This window comes from Schistocerca americana, chromosome 6 (genome assembly GCF_021461395.2).
Source record: "Schistocerca americana isolate TAMUIC-IGC-003095 chromosome 6, iqSchAmer2.1, whole genome shotgun sequence".
In the NCBI taxonomy this organism is placed as follows: domain Eukaryota; kingdom Metazoa; phylum Arthropoda; class Insecta; order Orthoptera; family Acrididae; genus Schistocerca; species Schistocerca americana.
This window is the reverse complement of record NC_060124.1, coordinates 203,648,286-203,667,951: the sequence shown is the minus strand read 5'-3', so window position 1 is coordinate 203,667,951 and position 19,666 is coordinate 203,648,286. Positions and strand designations below refer to the sequence as shown.

General features: G+C 42.4%; 1 protein-coding gene across 2 annotated transcripts in view; it reads right to left on the bottom strand.

Annotated features, from left to right (window-relative positions):
* LOC124619245 (ATPase family AAA domain-containing protein 2-like) overlaps positions 1 to 19,666 on the bottom strand; it is a 236,223-nt gene that overhangs the window by 107,298 nt on the left and 109,259 nt on the right. For both annotated transcript variants that reach the window (XM_047145490.1, XM_047145491.1), the window contains 4 exons: positions 17,959 to 18,171; positions 17,549 to 17,730; positions 10,242 to 10,419; positions 6,965 to 7,150 (listed from right to left, as the gene is read on the bottom strand). In XM_047145490.1, coding sequence (XP_047001446.1) covers positions 6,965 to 7,150; positions 10,242 to 10,419; positions 17,549 to 17,730; positions 17,959 to 18,171 — 759 coding nt within the window. The remainder of the gene's footprint in view (positions 1 to 6,964; positions 7,151 to 10,241; positions 10,420 to 17,548; positions 17,731 to 17,958; positions 18,172 to 19,666) is intronic.

The window sequence follows — 19,666 nt, the reverse complement described above, 5'->3', positions numbered from 1 at the left end:
TCATCAGAAAATACAACAGACCTTCATACTGCCCTCCAACGAGCTCTCGCTCGACACCACCGAAATCGGAAATGGCTGTAGTTTGTGGTCAGTGGAACGCATGCTACAGAGTGTCTGGCTCAGAGCTGTCTTCGAAGTAACCAATTTGCAAAAGTTCATCATTTCATAGTGGTACCAACTGCTGCTCAAATTGCCGGTGCAGATGTAGTAACACGCGCCAGAGCCACATGCCAAACACCGTGGTCTTCCCTCTCGGTAGTGCCGTGTGGCTGTCCGGAGTCCAGTCTTCTTGTGACTGCACATTCTCGTGACCAGAGCTGTCAGCAACCACGTACAGTGGCTATGTTCCTGCCAAGTCTTTCTGCAATATTGCATAAGGAACATCCAGCTTCTCGTAGCCCTATAACACAACTTTGTTCACACTCAGTGAGGTATTAATAATGGTGTCTTTGTCAACTCAAAGCCATTCTGGACTAACATCAACTTGCCACATACATTCTCAAAGACAGTTTACTCACGACTATTACAGCACGTATTTAACGAAAACCTGATTTGCATTGTCATAGTGGTGCTGTTAGTGCCACTCTTATGTGACTGATGCAAATTTTGAACCAACATCATCTTTCAGGTGTAGCACACCCGTTTGTGACATTTTCTTCTTCTCAGTTCGGGATAAACCCATCGAAAAACGAGCCCACATATTTGCCTCTCAGTGGTGGTACTTGAAGAAAAAAGAAGAAAGATTCAAGATGGTACTCTTCTCAGGTGTGCAGCAGGATAATGTAGTTATCTTGACCAGTGGGTTCTTTTAATTAGTGTTCTACTAGCAGTACCTCATTTTGACTATTTCTTCTTCTGATGCACTACTAGTTCATAACGCTGTTGTTCACTACTAGTTCATAGCGCTGTTGTTCACGTACGTGTAATGGGCTGGCCGTGCAGGTGCAGATTCTGTTGGAAACACGGTTCTAATGACATTGTGCAACAGTCTACTCATCTGATGGTGGCCGGTTGGTCTATTGAAATATTGTGTCAAGATCACTGCATTATCCTGCTGCATACCCAAGAAAAATATCACCAATCATAATGCCGGGAAAATCTTTGTAATCACAAAGGAGGTTACAGTTTTAACGTACTGTTGACAAAAAGGTCACTGAAGATGGAGCACAAGTTCGGATTACGAAAGGGTGGGGAAGGAATTAGCCGTGCAATTTTCAAAGTAATCATTCCATCATAAGCAATAAGTGATTTAGGGAAACCATGGAAATCTGGATGGCAGATGGGAATTTGAACAGCCATTCTCCCATCGTCGAGCAGATGCGCAAAACTATAGACCTATATCTCTGACGTCGACCTGTTGTAGAATTTTAGAACATGTTTTTTGCTCGAGTATCATGTCGTTTTTGGAAACCCAGAATCTACTATGTAGGAATCAACATGGATTCCGGAAACAGCGATCATGTGAGACCCAACTCACTTTATTTGTTCATGAGACCCAGAAAATATTAGATACAGGCTCCCAGGTAGATGCTATTTTTCTTTACTTCAGGAAGGCGTTTGATAGAGTTCCGCACTGTCGCCTGATAAACAAAGTAAGAACCTAAGGAATATCAGACCAGCTGTGTGGCTGGATTGAGGAGTTTTTAGCAAACAGAACACAGCATGTTGTTATCAATGGAGAGACATCTACAGACGTTAAAAGTAACCTATGGCGTGCCACAGGGGAGTGTTATGGGACCATTGCTTTTCACAATATATATATAAATGACCTAGTAGATAGTGTCGGACGTCCCATGCGGCTTTTCACGGATGATGCTGTAGTATACAGAGAAGTTGCAGCATTAGGAAATTGTAGCGAAATGCAGGAAGATCTGCAGCGGATAGGCACTTGGTGCAGGGAGTGGCAACTGACCCTTAACATAGACAAATATAATGTATTGCGAATACGTAGAAAGAAGGATCCTTTATTGTATGATTATATGATAGTGGAACAAACACTGGTAGCAGTTACTTCTGTAAAATATCTGGGAGTATGCGTGCGGAACGATTTGAAGTGGAATGATCATATAAAATTAATCGTTGGTAAGGCGGGTACCAGGTTGAGATTCATTGGGAGAGTCCTTAGAAAATGTAGTCCATCAACAAAGGAGGTGGCTTACAAAACACTCGTTCGACCTATACTTGAGTATTGCTCATCAGTGTGGGATCCGTACCAGATCGGGTTGATGGAGGAGATAGAGAAGATCCAAAGAAGAGCGGCGCGTTTCGTCACAGGGTTATTTGGTAACCGTGATAGCGTTACGGAGATGTTTAACAAACTCAAGTGGCAGACTCTGCAAGAGAGGCGCTCTGCACCGCGGTGTAGCTTGCTCACCAGGTTTCGAGAGGGTGCGTTTCTGGATGAGGTATCGAATATATTGCTTCCCCCTACTTATACCTCCCGAGGAGATCAAGAATGTAAAATTAGAGAGATTGGAGCGCGCACGGAGGCTTTCAGACAGTCGTTCTTCCCGCGAACCATACGCGACTGGAACAGGAAAGGGAGGTAATGACAGTGGCACGTAAAGTGCCCTCCGCCACACACCGTTGGGTGGCTTGCGGAGTATAAATGTAGATGTAGATGTAGAAAGTTGGTCCTGTAGTGGCTGCAGCCCCCCCCCCCCTCGATCTTGTGATACAGACTTCAGAATTAATTTAAGAGCCACGTATTAGCTAGAAAGTGAAAACCTCACATTCATACAGCAAAGTGCATATTTGCAATCTGAGCTCTTCATACGATTTAAGCCCAATAGCAACTTCACTCGCCTACAGCTCGACATTTAATAGTGATTGGGTTAATAGTGATTCTTGAAACTTTGATCATACTCTCTCACAGAATAGTTAGAGTCTTCCATCAAGTGGCTGGCCAGTTCATGTTTTTCAGCATTTCCATAACTCTCTTCCATGGACCAAACAATCCAGACCATTCATGCTGCCCATCTTTGTATACATTCAATATCCCGCATCAATTATTTTTCTTATGGGACCCATGAGCATTCCGTAAGCAATCTTCTTTGTAGACTAACTGCATTTTCCCAGTATCCTACTAATGAACCGAAGACTGTCGCCTGCTTTGCATATAATACAACTGTTGTGATCATTCCATTTCATATCACAACAAGCTTTTACAATTAACTTCAACTGACTCACTGTAGTCACAGGAAATTGCATTTTTTAATTTTGTGAAACACACAATTTTACATTTCTGAACACCTACATGAAGTTCCACATATTTCACCATTTCGAAATCTTATTAAGATCTGTCTGAATATTTGTGCAGTATTTTCAGGTATTACTTTATTATAGATAATGGCATCATCTGCAAAAAAAAAAAAAAAAAAGGGGGGGGGGGGGGGGGGGTTATCTCTACATATAAAAGGCAATGTCCCAACTAACTGACTCACTCCCTGACTCATCACCACCCAGCCCAAACCACTAAGGATAAAAGCTTGAATTTTGCACAGGGTATTGATCTTATACTGCCGAAATCGTTAAAGAAAGGATCTTTTGATAGTCCCTTCCTTAGATGGTGAAACGGGATAAAAGGCTTTGTGGAAATATATCGCTGCTAAGGAATTTTGAAACTAGAACTACAAAAATTCGTATCTGGTTTCTTGGCAAAAAAAAAAAAAAAAAGGTATTGCGGCACCCATAAGGTGGTGAAATAGGGAATGAAAGGTTTTATGAAAATATTTCATAGTAAAGCATTTTTAAAACTAAAAAATTTGGCTTCTCGGTTAGAAATAAAAAAATACACGTTTCACTGTTTTTTGAAATTCAATCCCTAAGGGAGTAAAACGTTTTATGTAAGTATTTCACTGTGATAGCATTCTTGAAGCTAAACCTTCAAAAATTTGGCTTCTCAGTCAGAAATGAAAACTTACATGTTTCATTGTTTCTGAAAATTAGACACCTATGAGGGTGAAGTAGGGATAGACTGATTCACTGATTCATCATTGCCCAGCCCAAACCGCTGAAGACAGAAACTTGAAATTTGAAGAGTGTGTAAATCTCACACTGTAGGCACTGTTTAAGTAGAAAGTGTTCGAAATTTCATTCCTAAGGGGGTGAAATAGGGGTTGGAAGGCTTTTTTAAAATATGCTGCTGTAAAGGCAATTTGGAAGCTACAGTTACAAAGAATGGTGCTTCTTTTCTCAGTCAGGAATAAAAAATATTACATGTTTCAGCATTTTTGGTAATTCAGCCACTAAAGAGGCTAAATAGCAGATGAAAGTTTTTTGAAAATAAATCATTATTAAGGAACTAAAGAATTTTTAAAGCTACATTTAGGAAAATTGGTATTTGGCTTCTTGATTTGAAATTAAAAAAAATACGTGTTTCAGTGTTTTGGGAAAATCAACCCTCTAAGTGAGTGAAATAGCAGATGAAAGTTTTTATGCAATTATTTCATTATGAAAGCATTTTTGAAGCTACATTTACAAAAATTTGTTTTGGCTTCTCTGTTAGAGGGTGGGGATTACGTTTCATTGTTTTTAGAAATTCAAACTCTAAGGAAGTGAAACAGAGGATGAAAATTTTCAAGAAAATATTTTGTTATATATATATATATATATATATATATATATATATATATATATATATATATATATATATAAAGAAGAAGAAGAAGAAGAGCTAAATCTCTGGAAACTGATATTTCACTTCTCAGTTAGATACAAAGAAATATATAAACATATGTTAAGGGATGAGAGTTTCTACAGGAATCACCACCAGAACGCAACAGGCGTGGTGATTAAAAACCTTTCACTCCTGTTACCAGAGCTGCTTTATGGTCAGAAGTACATTCAGAAAAGACAATGCCTCTATGGTCTTAATTGGCATGAAAAGTTTAGAAGCAGCAGGTGCAAGCTAGTTATTAACATATTCTGCTACATCATTAATGTCCAAGATAAGCAGCAAGAACCCAAACACACTTCCCTGGGGCATGCCTCAAATTACTTCTGCATCTGTTGCCTACAATCCAAGATAACATGCTTCTGCATCCTACCAACCAAGGAACCCTCAAACACACCCACAAATTTTTATTTGATATCCCATGAGATCGTACTTTCATTAATAACTCTTGTTACAGTACTTAGTCAAATACTTTTGAAAAGCCAAATATTGCATCTACTTGACTGCCACGAACCATGTCTTTCAGGATGTCACTTCAGAGAAAAGCACAAGTTCAGTTTCATATGACAGATCCATGGTTGTTGGCATGGGGGTCACTCTGAGACAGATATCAAATATATTGTACAATAGTTTTGAGCATCATTTCTATTATCTTTCTTGTACATGGGTTGACATGTGCTTTCAATGGGCACAGATTTTTGTTCAAGGGGGCTAGCTTGGCAGCAAATTATGTATAGAATCTGATTTGGATACCACCATGCCCTGGGGCATGGTTCATTTTTACTGATTTAACAATACTTTGACAATGCTGACACTTGTATCCATCTGTCATCTTTGTAGAGTTGCAAGAATGAAAATGGGCTGTCCTCCTGGGTCCTTCTTTGTAAAGGAATATTTGAAGACTGAGTTAAGCACTTCTGCTCTTGTTTTTCTACACATAGTTTCAGTTCCCCCGTCATCTACGAGTGTCTGGTCACTGACTTTAGTACCAGTGATAGCCTTTACATATGGCCAAAATTTCTTTGGGTTTCTTATGAAGTCTGTGAATAAGACTCTGGTACATTAATTGTTGAAGGCTTCACAGATTGCCTTACTGACATACAAACAAGTTTCATAAAGTGTCTCTCTATCTCTAGTCCAACACATTGTTTTACAACTGTAGTGCTCTAGTTGCATTTTTTTTTATAGTACTGTGTCCACAGGGAGCATATAAAATGGAGGGTCCACCCATCACGATCAGTTATACTACATACATATTTACACAGTTCTTGGTTATTTATTTTTCTAAATTTGAGTAACCGAAGTTCTACTTGCCGATGCCAAGTCATACGTTTTGAGTTTTTCCTCGAGATGTGAAACTACTGCCCTCTTTTCCACATTACTGAACCTGTGAACCCTACTACGTTTCAGCTGCACTTAGTACTTTATTAATCACTGTTATTTTTTTTTAGTATCAAAAACAGTCTTGATCACAATTTATTTATTATGGTAATCGGTTTCGACCATTACTGTGGTCATCTTCAGACAAATGACTAAGAACCTCCTTCTGGCGGTAAATCACTACTAAACTGAGTAGTGATTTACCACCAGGAGGAGGTTCTTACTCGTTGGTCTGAAGACGACCACAGTAGTGGTCGAAACCGGCCACTGTAATAAATCAATTGTGATCAGGACTGTTTTTGATAGTAAATATTTGTAACACATTGATCACTGTTCACTCCCACAATGTATTCAAAAGTAACTGTTACAATTGCCTCAAGATCCTGGCACCAGTTTCAGTGAGGCTGTCCTCAAAGAAGGCCGGTCTATTTCTTGCCATTAGGTCTAATATATTTCAGTCACGAGTGGGCTTCTAAACTATCTGTTCCAAACAGTTCCCAGAGAAATCATTCACTACTGTTTCACAGGATGTCCACCACTTACAAAACTGTATTTATCCCCCTTGATTGCTTAGTGATCAGTGTCTCGACCAATGATTGGGGAAAATATGTACTAATCAGTTGAAGTTCTGTTTGAAGTTTTAGTTTAACATCTGGGGGTATGTCTAGTGGTTGATAGATGGACCTAATTATAAGTTTAGGAACATTGAATTTCTTTTCAGCAGAATTAAAGGCAGATATGTTATCCAAGAACAAAAGGGTTGTGTTTGGTGTGCCCAGTTCATGTCTGGTGATTTCAGCTTGGAGAGCTGTGAGCTATAATTTGGCATGACATATATATGACTAAAAAGTTATTATAACAAAGTGTACCTTACCCACAAAAATCCTGTGCTAACGAAATAATACAAACCTGATGTGGTAAATTTTTATATGGTACATCTGATGTAGCAAGCAATAAAATTGGAATGCTTGGATTAAGCAAACGCAAATTTGATAAAAATACAGCCTGCAGAGTTTCAGCAACAAGAGACCACCACTGAGATATTCCAGGTACATATATGACGGACGGAGTATTTCGGCGAGCTTCCTGGAAAACCTGTGAAAAGCAAGATGAAACATCAGCACTCACAAGTATTTACAGTTAATGTCAAGGCTTTTTCTTGCAAAGGCCAACAAAAGCACTTGCCCTGGATATCGCACTGCTAACAATTTTGTGACTGAGTTGTTATCAGTCACTTTGAAGCTAGAAGAGATGAGCCAAACAACTGTTTGTGCCTCGAATAACACTACATGTTTAATGAGTACATGAAAAAGTTTGTCAAATTAATAACAAGTTGTTTTATGACAACTACTGGAATTATTCAGATTAACACTATTACTAGAATAAAACAAGTTGATATGAAATAGTTACTTCTGGTGTTTCACATTAGCACTAGTACAGCCGCAAATAACAACTACTATTAACTGATAAGGGAGAGTCCTAAATTATAACTAAGTGAGAATCAAGGGAACCCAAAAGTCACCATCCAGATGATGACTTTGTGATGAACAAATACGGACTGCCTATTCACCAACCCACCTCGCAGACAATGAGGCCAATCAGCTTCCTATTCTCTGGATTAAATGTATTATGGTTGTCACAAAAACTGACAGCCAAGAAACAATAATGAACTGGAACTGGCCATGCTGACACGAGCTCTGAAATTCACAAACTCTCAGGTTTGGTCAGTGAGTAAAGGTCTGCTGATGTTTGGCAATGTGTGCGTTATGCCAAATTCTGCAAGCTCTGGCACTCTAGCGTCTGATTGTTGAAGACAATATTAAAATCTTGAATGTCTGGTGCTCTGTAGCTTTTAGATATTAATTTTGTTAAAGGACATCTTCTAAATGTTTATTAGCAAAACCAGTGTTCGACTGTGTAGCCCAATGTCAGTGACATCTGAACAGAGGAACAAACAACTGTATGAACATAAATTCCTACACTGTGACAACTGTACATATAATAGGAGAAACATAACTCTACTTGCATTATTTATATCTATGTCAATGACATGCATGTTCAGCTTGATAGGCACCTAGGAAGCTAACAACCGTGCGATACCTAGAATTCAATTTCAACCATGTCTACCAGCGCGTATATGCGGAGGGGGAGCGGGCCAAGTTCCTGGATTTTTGGTTAAAAATATACTTTTTTCCCAAGTGAATGTACATTTTTTCCGTGCTAAGTGACAATATACTTTCCCCTCAGAGCTACAAGTTACCAGTCCTTTGAATGGTAAAGGTTTTATACAGCAGTGTAGAACGTCTCGGCGCTTTAGGAAACAATACCCAGTAAAAAACGTGGCAACATGTACACTGCATATCTGCATATTAAGTAAGTATAAATACGATTTCCACCAAATACAGCACAGCTACAAGAATAGCCAAGCTTTCACGTATAATATTGGTCTTTTTAAGCGAATGTTACCCTTTAAGAAATCAAACACAAATAAGTCAGTAAAATTTCAAACAATGACGTAAGTGTCTGACCGTCAGGATATGAAATTTTTCTCAGTGGCTGATGAAAGTAACGCTTCTCAAAGCAACATCTGCAATATTTTCCAATGATCTGCTAGAAATGTAAACAGTTGTGATGTCACGCTTATTGAAAGCTGTTTGTTGTTACAAAGTATTATATAGCATTCGTCCTAAAGCCTTTGGCAAGTTTTGCTGTTGGCAGACACTTCTGTGTGCACTGTGTTTTGTTGTTGTAAATGGTGCATTTCTGTTTTGCAACTAAAGTTTTATTTTGATGTTATTCTCTCATTTATGTTTTATTGCTGCAGTATTATTCTGCTGCAGAAGGCTAATGCAAAATTCATTGTTAGTGTAAGTTCTTACCAATAAAAAGTGCAAAAATTTAACTAAAAATTGAAACAATGAAGAATTCCCGGAGTTCTAAAAAATTCCCACATTTTCTGCCGGATTTCCCAGTTACCTCGGGGCATATACACCCTGTCTATCTTAATAAGATAGGATACGAAATGTGGCCTTTCTCACAGTACAATTGTCATTTATGTTAATGCTGTCAAATCTTAGGTGGTGACAATTCTTTATACATCTGACATTACCATCATTTAACATAAACATGGAACTGACACGTCAAAGGGTCTATACTACCTGTCTTTTATTTCTAAGATCACACTTATACACATCTGTGACACACATTCGTATATGTAAAAAGCAATGTCTGGACAATCGTTATATGTGGATAGAATGTACAAAAAGTATGAAATTGCAAAATAACCCAACAGACCATGTCAATTTAGACCTTTTTACATGCAGGATATGGAGACACTCCAGACCAAACTTATTCAGTTAAAATGCTGCAGAAATTTTGTATATACACCTTATCCCATCCATAATTCTGTTTGTTCATTAAGTATGTTGTCCAAGTATTTTGTTGTGTGGGTGTAGAATTAAATTTCTTCTAGAATGTTTAATAATCTAGCCTCTTCTGCTTTTGAAGAAAGGTGATGTTTTTATTAGTGTCACGAGCAGATATTATATCTGGCACTCCAGCCACAGCAGCTGGTGTGTGTGTGTGTGTGTGTGTGTGTGTGTGTGTGGGGGGGGGGGGTCTGTTTCCAAAGAAGGCCTTTTGGCTGAAAGTTTAAATGTTTTGTCTGCAATGTTTGCTTGTGTGAATGAATGGCGTTTGTTTCTTTCTCCTTCTTTTTCTGCTGATGGCTGTGGTTGAATACATATGTGTAAGTATCTTTTAATTGTACCTGTCCGCAATTTAAAGTGTCATCTTTACGGTAAGTAGCAATCAGTCTTTTTCTAGATTGTTGATAATTACAAATTAATGAGTTTTCTGTTTTTTCCATTGCATGTACTGTGAAACCTTGCTTCTTGCCAAATTTCATGATTCTACGTGGATAGGAAGTACCTTATAGGTTTTGATGAGCTAGTCAGTGAGTCGCAAAATATGTTACATAAATGGCCATATCCCCAAAATGTGAAATTACAGATAAAGGAGCTATTGTTTCTCAGAAAATACAACTGAAACGGTTGGCCTTGTGCGAGCAACTTCTTGTAGGTTTCTTGGTATAAAAGTTCCAATAAAATTGTGCATTGCCATGCATTTTTACAATGAGTGAAAATTAACTACCAATATATTGAATATCAGCTTGTGTGACAATTACCTGAATACATGCCTCCTCTGGAGTGCATCCTGACACACCGAAGAGCTTAGCCAGATCAAGTGTGTGTACTGGCAAATGTTCCATGTGATGCAACAAGGCTGGACCAAGATGGGTTGTCTGACCATGTGCTGTAGAATCCCCTACAAGCAGCAGTTGAGGCCGATGGATGCCACCAGTGCTGGTAGGACAACAGTCAAACACTGTTTTCATTTAATGTCACCACATATCAAGAAAATGTGAAATAATAGTAAAATGCATTGGCTACTTCAATCAACAACAATACTCTCTGAATTTTAAATCTATTTAAGCTTGAAAAGTTCTTCAAACAGATTAATTAATGTCCAACCAAACTACATGAATTCACATGACAGTGTCTGCTAAACAAGATTATTTTTCTCTCCGATATATAACCTACTTTAACACACAGTCGAATGAAGTGAAGTTCTATTAAATCCACAAGCAGTCTAACCTTCTCCTCTCTTCTGCAGAATGAAGCAAAAGCAGAAACAGAACCCAGTGCTTAAGGGGAATTGGAACGTGCTGTCCCGACAATGTTAAATTTAGTGACTTGGCTTCCCTGTATTTCAGGAAGCACTGTAGCCATTGGCATGAAACTTTTACATGACATTAAACTGTATGTTCTGAGTCTACAGAACTACAATAATTGCATCAGCCACTTCTTTTGAAAATACAATTTTAAATTACACCGCTAAAATTTTTTGTACGTTATCCTAAATAATTTTAATTATTCATAACATTATGTTCTTCTTTCAGTTCAGTAGACACAGGATATGTGTGTAATTAATCCCTGAAATTCTGAATACTCTACACGAAAACTAAATTTTCAGGAACGGCTTCTAAAGTTTCAAAAGACTGTAACTTAATATATGTTCAATTTTTTTTATTTTTAGTAACACAGAAGCACCCTGCACCATACTGTATATCATCCTCTTGATCTTTTTCCAAGTTTTTCTTCTTTTGGACTCCTTGGTGACCAACTGTGCTGCAACTCTGCTTTATCAATGAGAACCTTGTCCATCCGTTCAAGTTCTCTGATGCAGTTTGCTCCAGGATTAATTCCCATATGCTGTAGCAGTTTCACCCTACAAATGTTGTTGTCATTAAAAGCAATAACAGCATCAATGACCCCCCACTTTAGTGAGTCTGAACATGCAGACACTTATTCAGTGATTCAGGATTTGCCAGGTCTCTGTAAATAGGTTTTATGATACTCATGGCTGCTGCTGGGATGGAATGTTTAAGGGTACTGGGCATTGCGGTAATTGCACCAGGAATCACATCCAGGAGGGCAAAGGTGGTTTACTGGTTTTTCATCAGTTGACAGTCTGTAGGAAAGGATGCACATGCAAGTGGGGTGTAGCAGGGTAGTGTCAGGCAGATCTTTCACCAGATGACTTAGTGGCTGCACAACAGGAGTGGCTGCACAACAGGAGTGGCCGCACAACACGATGAAAGGAGTTCAGAATGTAGAGTATGTAAGGGATAGAGAGAGGAGGAAGGGGAATGGATGAAAGGAGAGGGAGGTTGTGATGAAGAGAGGGAGGTAGGGAAGGAGGGAGGGGGGAGAGAGGGGGGAGAGAGGTAGGGAGGGAAGGAGGTAGGGAGGGAGGGGGGGGGGAGAGAGAGAGAGAGAGAGAGAGAGGGGGGGAGGGGGGAGGGAGGGAGAGAGAGAGGGAGGGAGGGAGGGAGGGAGGGAGGGAGGGAGGGAGGGAGGGAGAGAGAGAGGGAGGGAGGGAGGGAGGGAGAGAGAGAGAGAGAGAGAATGGGTTGGCAAAAGGGGGAAGAGGGGTTGAGAGGGAGGGAGGGAGGGAGGGAGGGAGGGAGGGAGGGGCTGAGAGGGAGGGAGGGGCAGGGAGGGAGGGGCTGAGAGGGAGGGAGGGGCAGGGAGGGAGGGGCTGAGAGGGAGGGAGGGGCAGGGAGGGAGGGGCTGAGAGGGAGGGAGGGGCAGGGAGGGAGGGGCTGAGAGGGAGTGAGGGAAGGAGGGGCTGAGAGGGAAGGAGGGGCTGAGAGGGAGGGAGGGGCTGAGAGGGAAGGAGGGGCTGAGAGGGAGTGAGCGAGGGAGGGGCTGAGAGGGAGTGAGCGAGGGAGGGGCTGAGAGGGAGGGAGGGAGGGAGGGAGGGGCTGAGAGAGAGGGAGGGAGAGAGGGGATGAGAGAGAGGGAGGGAGAGAGGGAGGGGATGAGAGAGAGGGAGGGAGAGAGGGAGGGGATGAGAGAGAGGGAGGGAGAGAGGGAGGGGATGAGAGAGAGGGAGGGAGAGAGGGAGGGGATGAGAGAGAGGGAGGGAGAGAGGGAGGGGATGAGAGAGAGGGAGGGAGAGAGGGAGGGGATGAGAGAGAGGGAGGGAGAGAGGGAGGGGATGAGAGAGAGGGAGGGAGAGAGGGAGGGGATGAGAGAGAGGGAGGGAGAGAGGGAGAGAGGGGATGAGAGGGAGGGAGAGAGGGAGAGAGGGGATGAGAGAGAGTGAGGGAGAGAGGGGATGAGAGAGAGGGAGGGAGAGAGGGGATGAGAGAGAGGGAGGGAGAGAGGGGATGAGAGAGAGGGAGGGAGAGAGGGGATGAGAGAGAGGGAGGGAGAGAGGGGATGAGAGAGAGGGAGGGAGAGAGGGGATGAGAGAGAGGGAGGGAGAGAGGGGATGAGAGAGAGAGGGGATGAGAGAGAGAGGGGATGAGAGAGAGAGGGGATGAGAGAGAGAGGGGATGAGAGAGAGAGGGGATGAGAGAGAGAGGGGATGAGGGAGAGAGGGGATGAGAGAGAGGGGATAAGAGAGAGGGAGGGAGAGAGGGAGGGAGGGGATGAGAGAAAGGGAGGGAGGCGGTGAGAGGGGGAGAGAGGGGATGAGAGGCAGGGAGGGAGGCTGTGAGAGGGAGGGAGGGAGGAGGTGAGGGGGAGGGAGGGAGGAGGTGAGGGGGAGGGAGAGAGGAGGTGAGGGGGAGGGAGAGAGGAGGTGAGGGGGAGGGAGAGAGGAGGTGAGGGGGAGGGAGAGAGGAGGTGAGGGGGAGGGAGAGAGGAGGTGAGGGGGAGGGAGAGAGGAGGTGAGGGGGAGGGAGAGAGGAGGTGAGGGGGAGGGAGAGAGGAGGTGAGGGGGAGGGAGAGAGGAGGTGAGGGGGAGGGAGAGAGGAGGTGAGGGGGAGGGAGAGACCAAGTTGGGGGAGGAAGAGACCAAGTTGGGGGAGGAAGAGACCAAGTTGGGGGAGGAAGAGACCAAGTTGGGGGAGGAAGAGACCAAGTTGGGGGAGGAAGAGACCAAGTTGGGGGAGGAAGAGACCAAGTTGGGGGAGGAAGAGACCAAGTTGGGGGAGGAAGAGACCAAGTTGGGGGAGGAAGAGACCAAGTTGGGGGAGGAAGAGACCAAGTTGGGGGAGGAAGAGACCAAGTTGGGGGAGGAAGAGACCAAGTTGGGGGAGGAAGAGACCAAGTTGGGGGAGGAAGAGACCAAGTTGGGGGAGGAAGAGACCAAGTTGGGGGAGGAAGAGACCAAGTTGGGGGAGGAAGAGACCAAGTTGGGGGAGGAAGAGACCAAGTTGGGGGAGGAAGAGACCAAGTTGGGGGAGGAAGAGTGGTGGGAGAAGGCAGTACCCAATCTGTATGGGGAAGGTGTGATGTGGCCAGAAAATAGAAGGTGAGGCAGTGGGAAATAAGTTAGCAGAGGTTTAAACCATGGGGATTGTGAGGGCACAGAATATGCTGGAGGGACAATTCCCACCTAAACAGTTCAGAGAAATCTGTGCTGGATAGAGTATTAAAATGGCCCATACAGTGCAGCAGCTGTTTAAGTAATTAGTGCTGGGACATGCAACATGTTTGGCAAATGGATGGTCAAGTCTGCAGTTTTCCACATTTTGGCGGTGGCCATTCATGTGAATGGGCAACTGATTACTTGTCATGCCCACATAGAATGCTGTACACTAACTGCTGCATTGGTTACATATAACATAGCTGTTTTCACACGTGGCCCCACCTTTTATTGCCTAGGAGATGACCCTGACTGGACTGCGATATGAGGTGGTGGGTGGAAGTATGGGACATGTCTTACACTTGGGGCAACCACAAGGGAATGACCCACATGATGCAGGATTGGAGTACAGGTGGACAAGGATATTCTGGAGGTTAGTTTGGTAGCAGAACATCACTTTGTGTGATGTAGGTATCATTTTGGGTACGATAGTCCTTATCTCAGGGCATGAAGAGAGGTCGACAAAACCCTAGTGAAGGACATGGTTGAGCCTTGCAAGGCCAGGATGGTACTTCATGATTGGAGGAGTTCTGATTGGTGGCTGGCTAACTGAGTTACTGGTATCAGAAGAGATAGCCAAGGGGATCTGTTTATGGACGAGGCGGATATTGTCTGTCAACGAAGGCTCATGTAAGGTCATCAGTACAGTTTGACAACACCTGCTTTCCACTGAAGATACAACATCCAGGAATGACAATGCTGTAAGGAAGACACTTTCTGACACGCAATAGGTGACAGCTGTCAAAGTGGAAGCACTATTGGTGGTTAGTGTGCTTCATATGAATGGACGTATTTATGGTGCCATCTGAGAGGTGAAGATCACCATCTAGGAAGACAACTCGTTGAGCTGAGAATGACCGGGTGAAGCGACCGGGTGAAGCGGATTTAAGAGTAGGTGTTGAGGTTATGGAGAAAGAAGCAAAGGTTATCCTACTATGAGTCCACATCATGAAAATGTAATCAGTGAATCTGAAGCTGACAAGGAACTGTAAGTGTTAACTGGATAGAAATGATTCCTCTATATAGCTCATAAATATGCTGGAATATGATGTTGCAATGCAAGCACCCATGGCAGTTTATAGATTTGAGATTTGGCCTTCAAAAGCAAAATAATTGTGTGCCAGGATGTGATTGGCAAGGACGATTAAGAAAGAGAGAGTTTGGTAGCAGGAGGACATTGGGGCAGTTAATGCTCCATGGCCTTGTGGTCATGGGCATGGTGGATGTTCGTGAATGAGGACATTGCATCCACAGTGACCACCTAGGAGTCTGGTGGGAATTGGACATGAAGTGTAGAAATATAGTGAAAGAAGTGGGCTGCTTCTTGAAAGTTGGATAGGAGGTTATGAACCATGGTTTGGAGGTGGTGTTGGGGACATTGCTCCCAGCCACAACGAGAGAACCTATTGGAGATCTGTAGGTTTGGTGTAGGGTGTGGGGGGTTGCTGATGTGAGGAGAGGGGTCAAATCAGGTGACAGGTTTTGGGACGGACCTAAAGCCTGATGAGCTGCTGGAAGTCCTCTTGGACTTCTAGGATGGGAACATGACCTTATGGGTTGTATTCAGAGCTCTCAGAAAGTTGACAGATACCCTCGGCCACATAGCCATACAATTCATAACCACTGTGGTGGAGTCTTTGTCTGAAGGAAGGATGAATGGTTTTCAGCCTTCAGATAGCTGTGTGTTCCATCAAAGTGACACTGGACTCACTGGGGAGGGATTTAGGACAGGAAGGTGAGGCCAGGCTTGAAGTGAGGAATTCCTGAAAGGTATGGTCCACAGCTCGTGGTCTTGCAGTAGCATTCTCGCTGCCCGCACATGGGGTCCCGGGTTTGATTCTCGGCAGGGTCAGGGATTTTCCTTGCCTTGGGATGACTGGGTGTTGTGTCGTCATCATCATCATTCATCCCCGTTATGGTCGCAGGAAGGCAATGACAAACCACCTCCACTAGGACCTTGCTTAGTCGGCAGCGGGAGTCTCCCAAATTGTCCCCTACGCTCCTCGGAGTATGGGACCTCATGATGATCATCATCATCATCAAACGGAATAACTAGGTGGAAGGGGAGGAAGATCACGATTGGAGGGATGTTGGAACTACTTTGACTGGCTGTTGTCAGTGGGAGGTGTGGCGATGAAACGTTTCCACTGCACGGAACGGGTAAAGAAAAGTACGTCCTTTAAAAGTTCAGCATTTTTCAACTTAGGTTTTTGGCTAAAGGTGAGACCTTTAGAACGTACGGAGACTTCTGCAGTGCTCAGAGATTCGGCAGAAAGGTTGACAACAGTGCTATGGGATGGGTGTTTAGAGGTGGTATGTTTTGTGGAAGGGGTGGTGGTGGTGGTGGTGGTGGTGGTGTTTGGGGATATGGAAGGCAGAGCAAGTCAGCAAGGTATGGCCAGGGATCAAATGGCTCTGAGCACTATGGGACTTAACATCTATGGTCATCAGTCCCCTAGAACTTAGAACTACTTAAACCTAACTAACCTAAGGACATCACACAACACCCAGTCATCACGAGGCAGAGAAACTCCCTGACCCCGCCGGGAATCGAACCCGGGAACCTGGGCGTGGGAAGCGAGAACGCTACCGCACGACCACGAGCTGCGGACGGTATGGCCAGGGAGCAATGAGGGTTTGGCAGAGGGGTTGGATCAGAGTGGCAGGCTTGTTCGAAGATACAGGTAATCCCACACAGGCATAGGGCAGGAACAGCTTGGACAGCTTCCTCAAGTGGTGCTGGAAACGCTGTTACAGCTATTGAAGGGCGAGCACCTTTATTGTCGTAACAGAATTACAGAAGTTGCCGTTAGAGAGTAAAAGGATATAGCACCACAACACTAATGACTTGAACAGCTGCTTCACTACATAGGCCATTTATGTACTCCCTTCCAACACAAGTTTCTCTGGACTATGCGAGTGGGAATTGTCTCTCCAATGTATACGCCACTCTTGCAATCCTCCTGGCCTAAACCTTTGCTAAGTTGTTTCATCACCATCTTCCTCTCCTCCCCTCCCCATATCTACCTGTTTGCATGCTCTGAACTGCTTCCGTCTTGTTGTGCAGCCACTGAGTCATCTGGCGAAAGACTTCTTCGCACTACCCTACTAACCCCTCTTTGCCTTACCTTGCTAAACCCTCTTTGCCTTACCCTGCTAACCCCTCTTCGGTTCACATGTCTTTCACTACCCCTTCCTTATCTCAATCAACCCAGGCAACTGCTTTCAATACTCAATCTTCTATATACTGGTAATTTTTTTGTGCAGCATGGTCTGGTATCCATGCTCCATTATACTTAACCGTATGAGCTAAGTTTAATGTCTGAAGAAGGCAATATGCAACTTTTAATCTGATCATGCCTCGTGAAACACTAGTGTCTAAGCCAATCTTCAAACTGAGAAATGATTTACCGAAGATTTTTAAATAAAAAATTGCCTCTCCAGCAAATAGAAATTATGTGAGACTGTATGTTTGCTGTTTGATCACCATCCATCAACACACAAAAATAAAAATAGTCTGTAAAAGAAATAAATATATTAATTAAAACATACCCAATAACATTCCGAGATGTGCTGTGAGGAAATGACAGTCTCAGTATGTCAATCGCTTCACCCAGTAAATCCTTCAGCAGTGGTTCAACAAGCTGTGATAGTTTTCGTCCAACACATGGTGCAACACGATGTGCTGCAGGCACTATGTACTTTTTTGCTCGCAGAAAATCTAATTTATCCACCTTGCAATACAAAGGAAAAATTGAAAACCCTATATAACATTATAAATGTATGTACACTGTAAACATTGCCTACTGATACGGTTTAATGTCAAAAATGGTATTTTTTCATATTTAAAATCAATTTGATGATGATATCACAAAAAATTAAACAAATTACAAATAACAACCACAATTAGGCACTGCAGTAAATATCACTTGTGAAAGAATGCAAATAACCTTAAATATTACCTTCACTGCTTTGGGATCAACCAGCAATTTTTGCCTCGAATTGTAAATCTGGGGATATCTCCGCCTTAAGCTTTGGATTACAGCTTCAGAGCACAGAGCTTGTAAGTCTGAGCCACAATAACCAACTGCCTGTTCTGCCATTGAAACTAATAAAGATGGTGGAGGTGGTTCCTGCCAACGGCTGACATGGATGCGCAAAATTTCTTGCCTTTCCTGTAACAGACAAAAACGAACATGACAATTATTATACATGTAACTATGAAACATTACATCTACTATATGTTTGTAAGACATTACACCCCCCGCCCGGGCCGCGTGGGGGAGGAAGAGGTTGCAACACCGTATCTTGATATAATTCTACGGGAGATGCCACAGGAACAATGAAGTAAAGTAATAAGATGTCCATGCACATTTCTGGATACGAAGTATATGCACGAGATCAAGCAAGTACCAGATTCAATGACTGTTCACTCTGGCAGGCAATTTCATGTGGCAACATCTATCAGGTGCTGACAGTGTCAAACCCTTTCTTGTGGCAACAACCACTAGATGCCATTACACACAGCCCCATGTGGTTTTTCACTTTCTGTGAAGTACAGCTGTTTTTGAAGACAGCATGGTTATTAAATCGAATTGTCATACTGACTGACTGACTGTGATGACATTAACTATACAAGAAGAAGATGGATAAATTCTAAACTAAAGTTGTTCAGATTTCCCTTAAATGACAATAAAATGTTACATAGGCAGATTCTGAATTTGAGCTAATTCATGTTGACACCATGAAGCATTGCAATTCCTGTACAAGAACTTTATTAAATTTCTGCATTCTAGATCACTTTTTATACTAAAGTGAGAGCAAAAGTGAGTAATTTGTTGGTTCTTTCTGCCATTCTATGAGCATTTAGTTTGGAGTGATGAAACAAAACAGGACATAATAAATATATCATTACAAGAATGCTTGCAAATATTGAGGTTATGCATTTTCTACAATGTTGTTTTACACTGCAAAAATGCTAAATGCTACTAAAGAGCACGCAACACATGGGGATTTGTTTCACTTACAAAGCAAATAAAGTCTTGTAAAAAAAAAAAAAAAATCCCAGCTATAAAATGTGTGGCTCTGAATATCTTTACTTCGTTGTCCTTGCATATTTGAGCAGCTAATGTTGACAAGCTTCAATGGTCTTCCTATAGGACATATAAGAAGGCTGCAATATCGCATTTTCCTTCAAATTCCAAGAGGGAACCCAAAATGTAATCTAATTAAAATTCTGTAAAGGTAACAATATAAACCAGAAAAAAAAGTAGCAGGCAGAATTCAAATTTCTAGTGGAATTAACGGCCAACTCAGATGTAAAGTAGTTGTCATGCGCAAACTGGGGGCTTCTGAGATATACAATTTAGTCTTTTACATTTCATTAGCATTATAGATTAAGATTTTCAAAAGGACTGCAACTGAAAGGAGCTTACCATGCTTCAATCTAGTTTGATAATATTTTTAAATGCTGTTAAGTGTTATATTTGTGAAAAGTTGACTGGAACACTAATTAATATACAGCTTCTTCTTTTTTTCTTCTGTTTCGAATTCACAAAGGTTTGAACTTTAAAGTAAATTGCGACAATTTTCATCTCTAAATTTTCAATGTCTAAGAGCTCACTACAAATTTCTGGAAATAAAGATGTAATAAATATTTTGCTTTAGGAA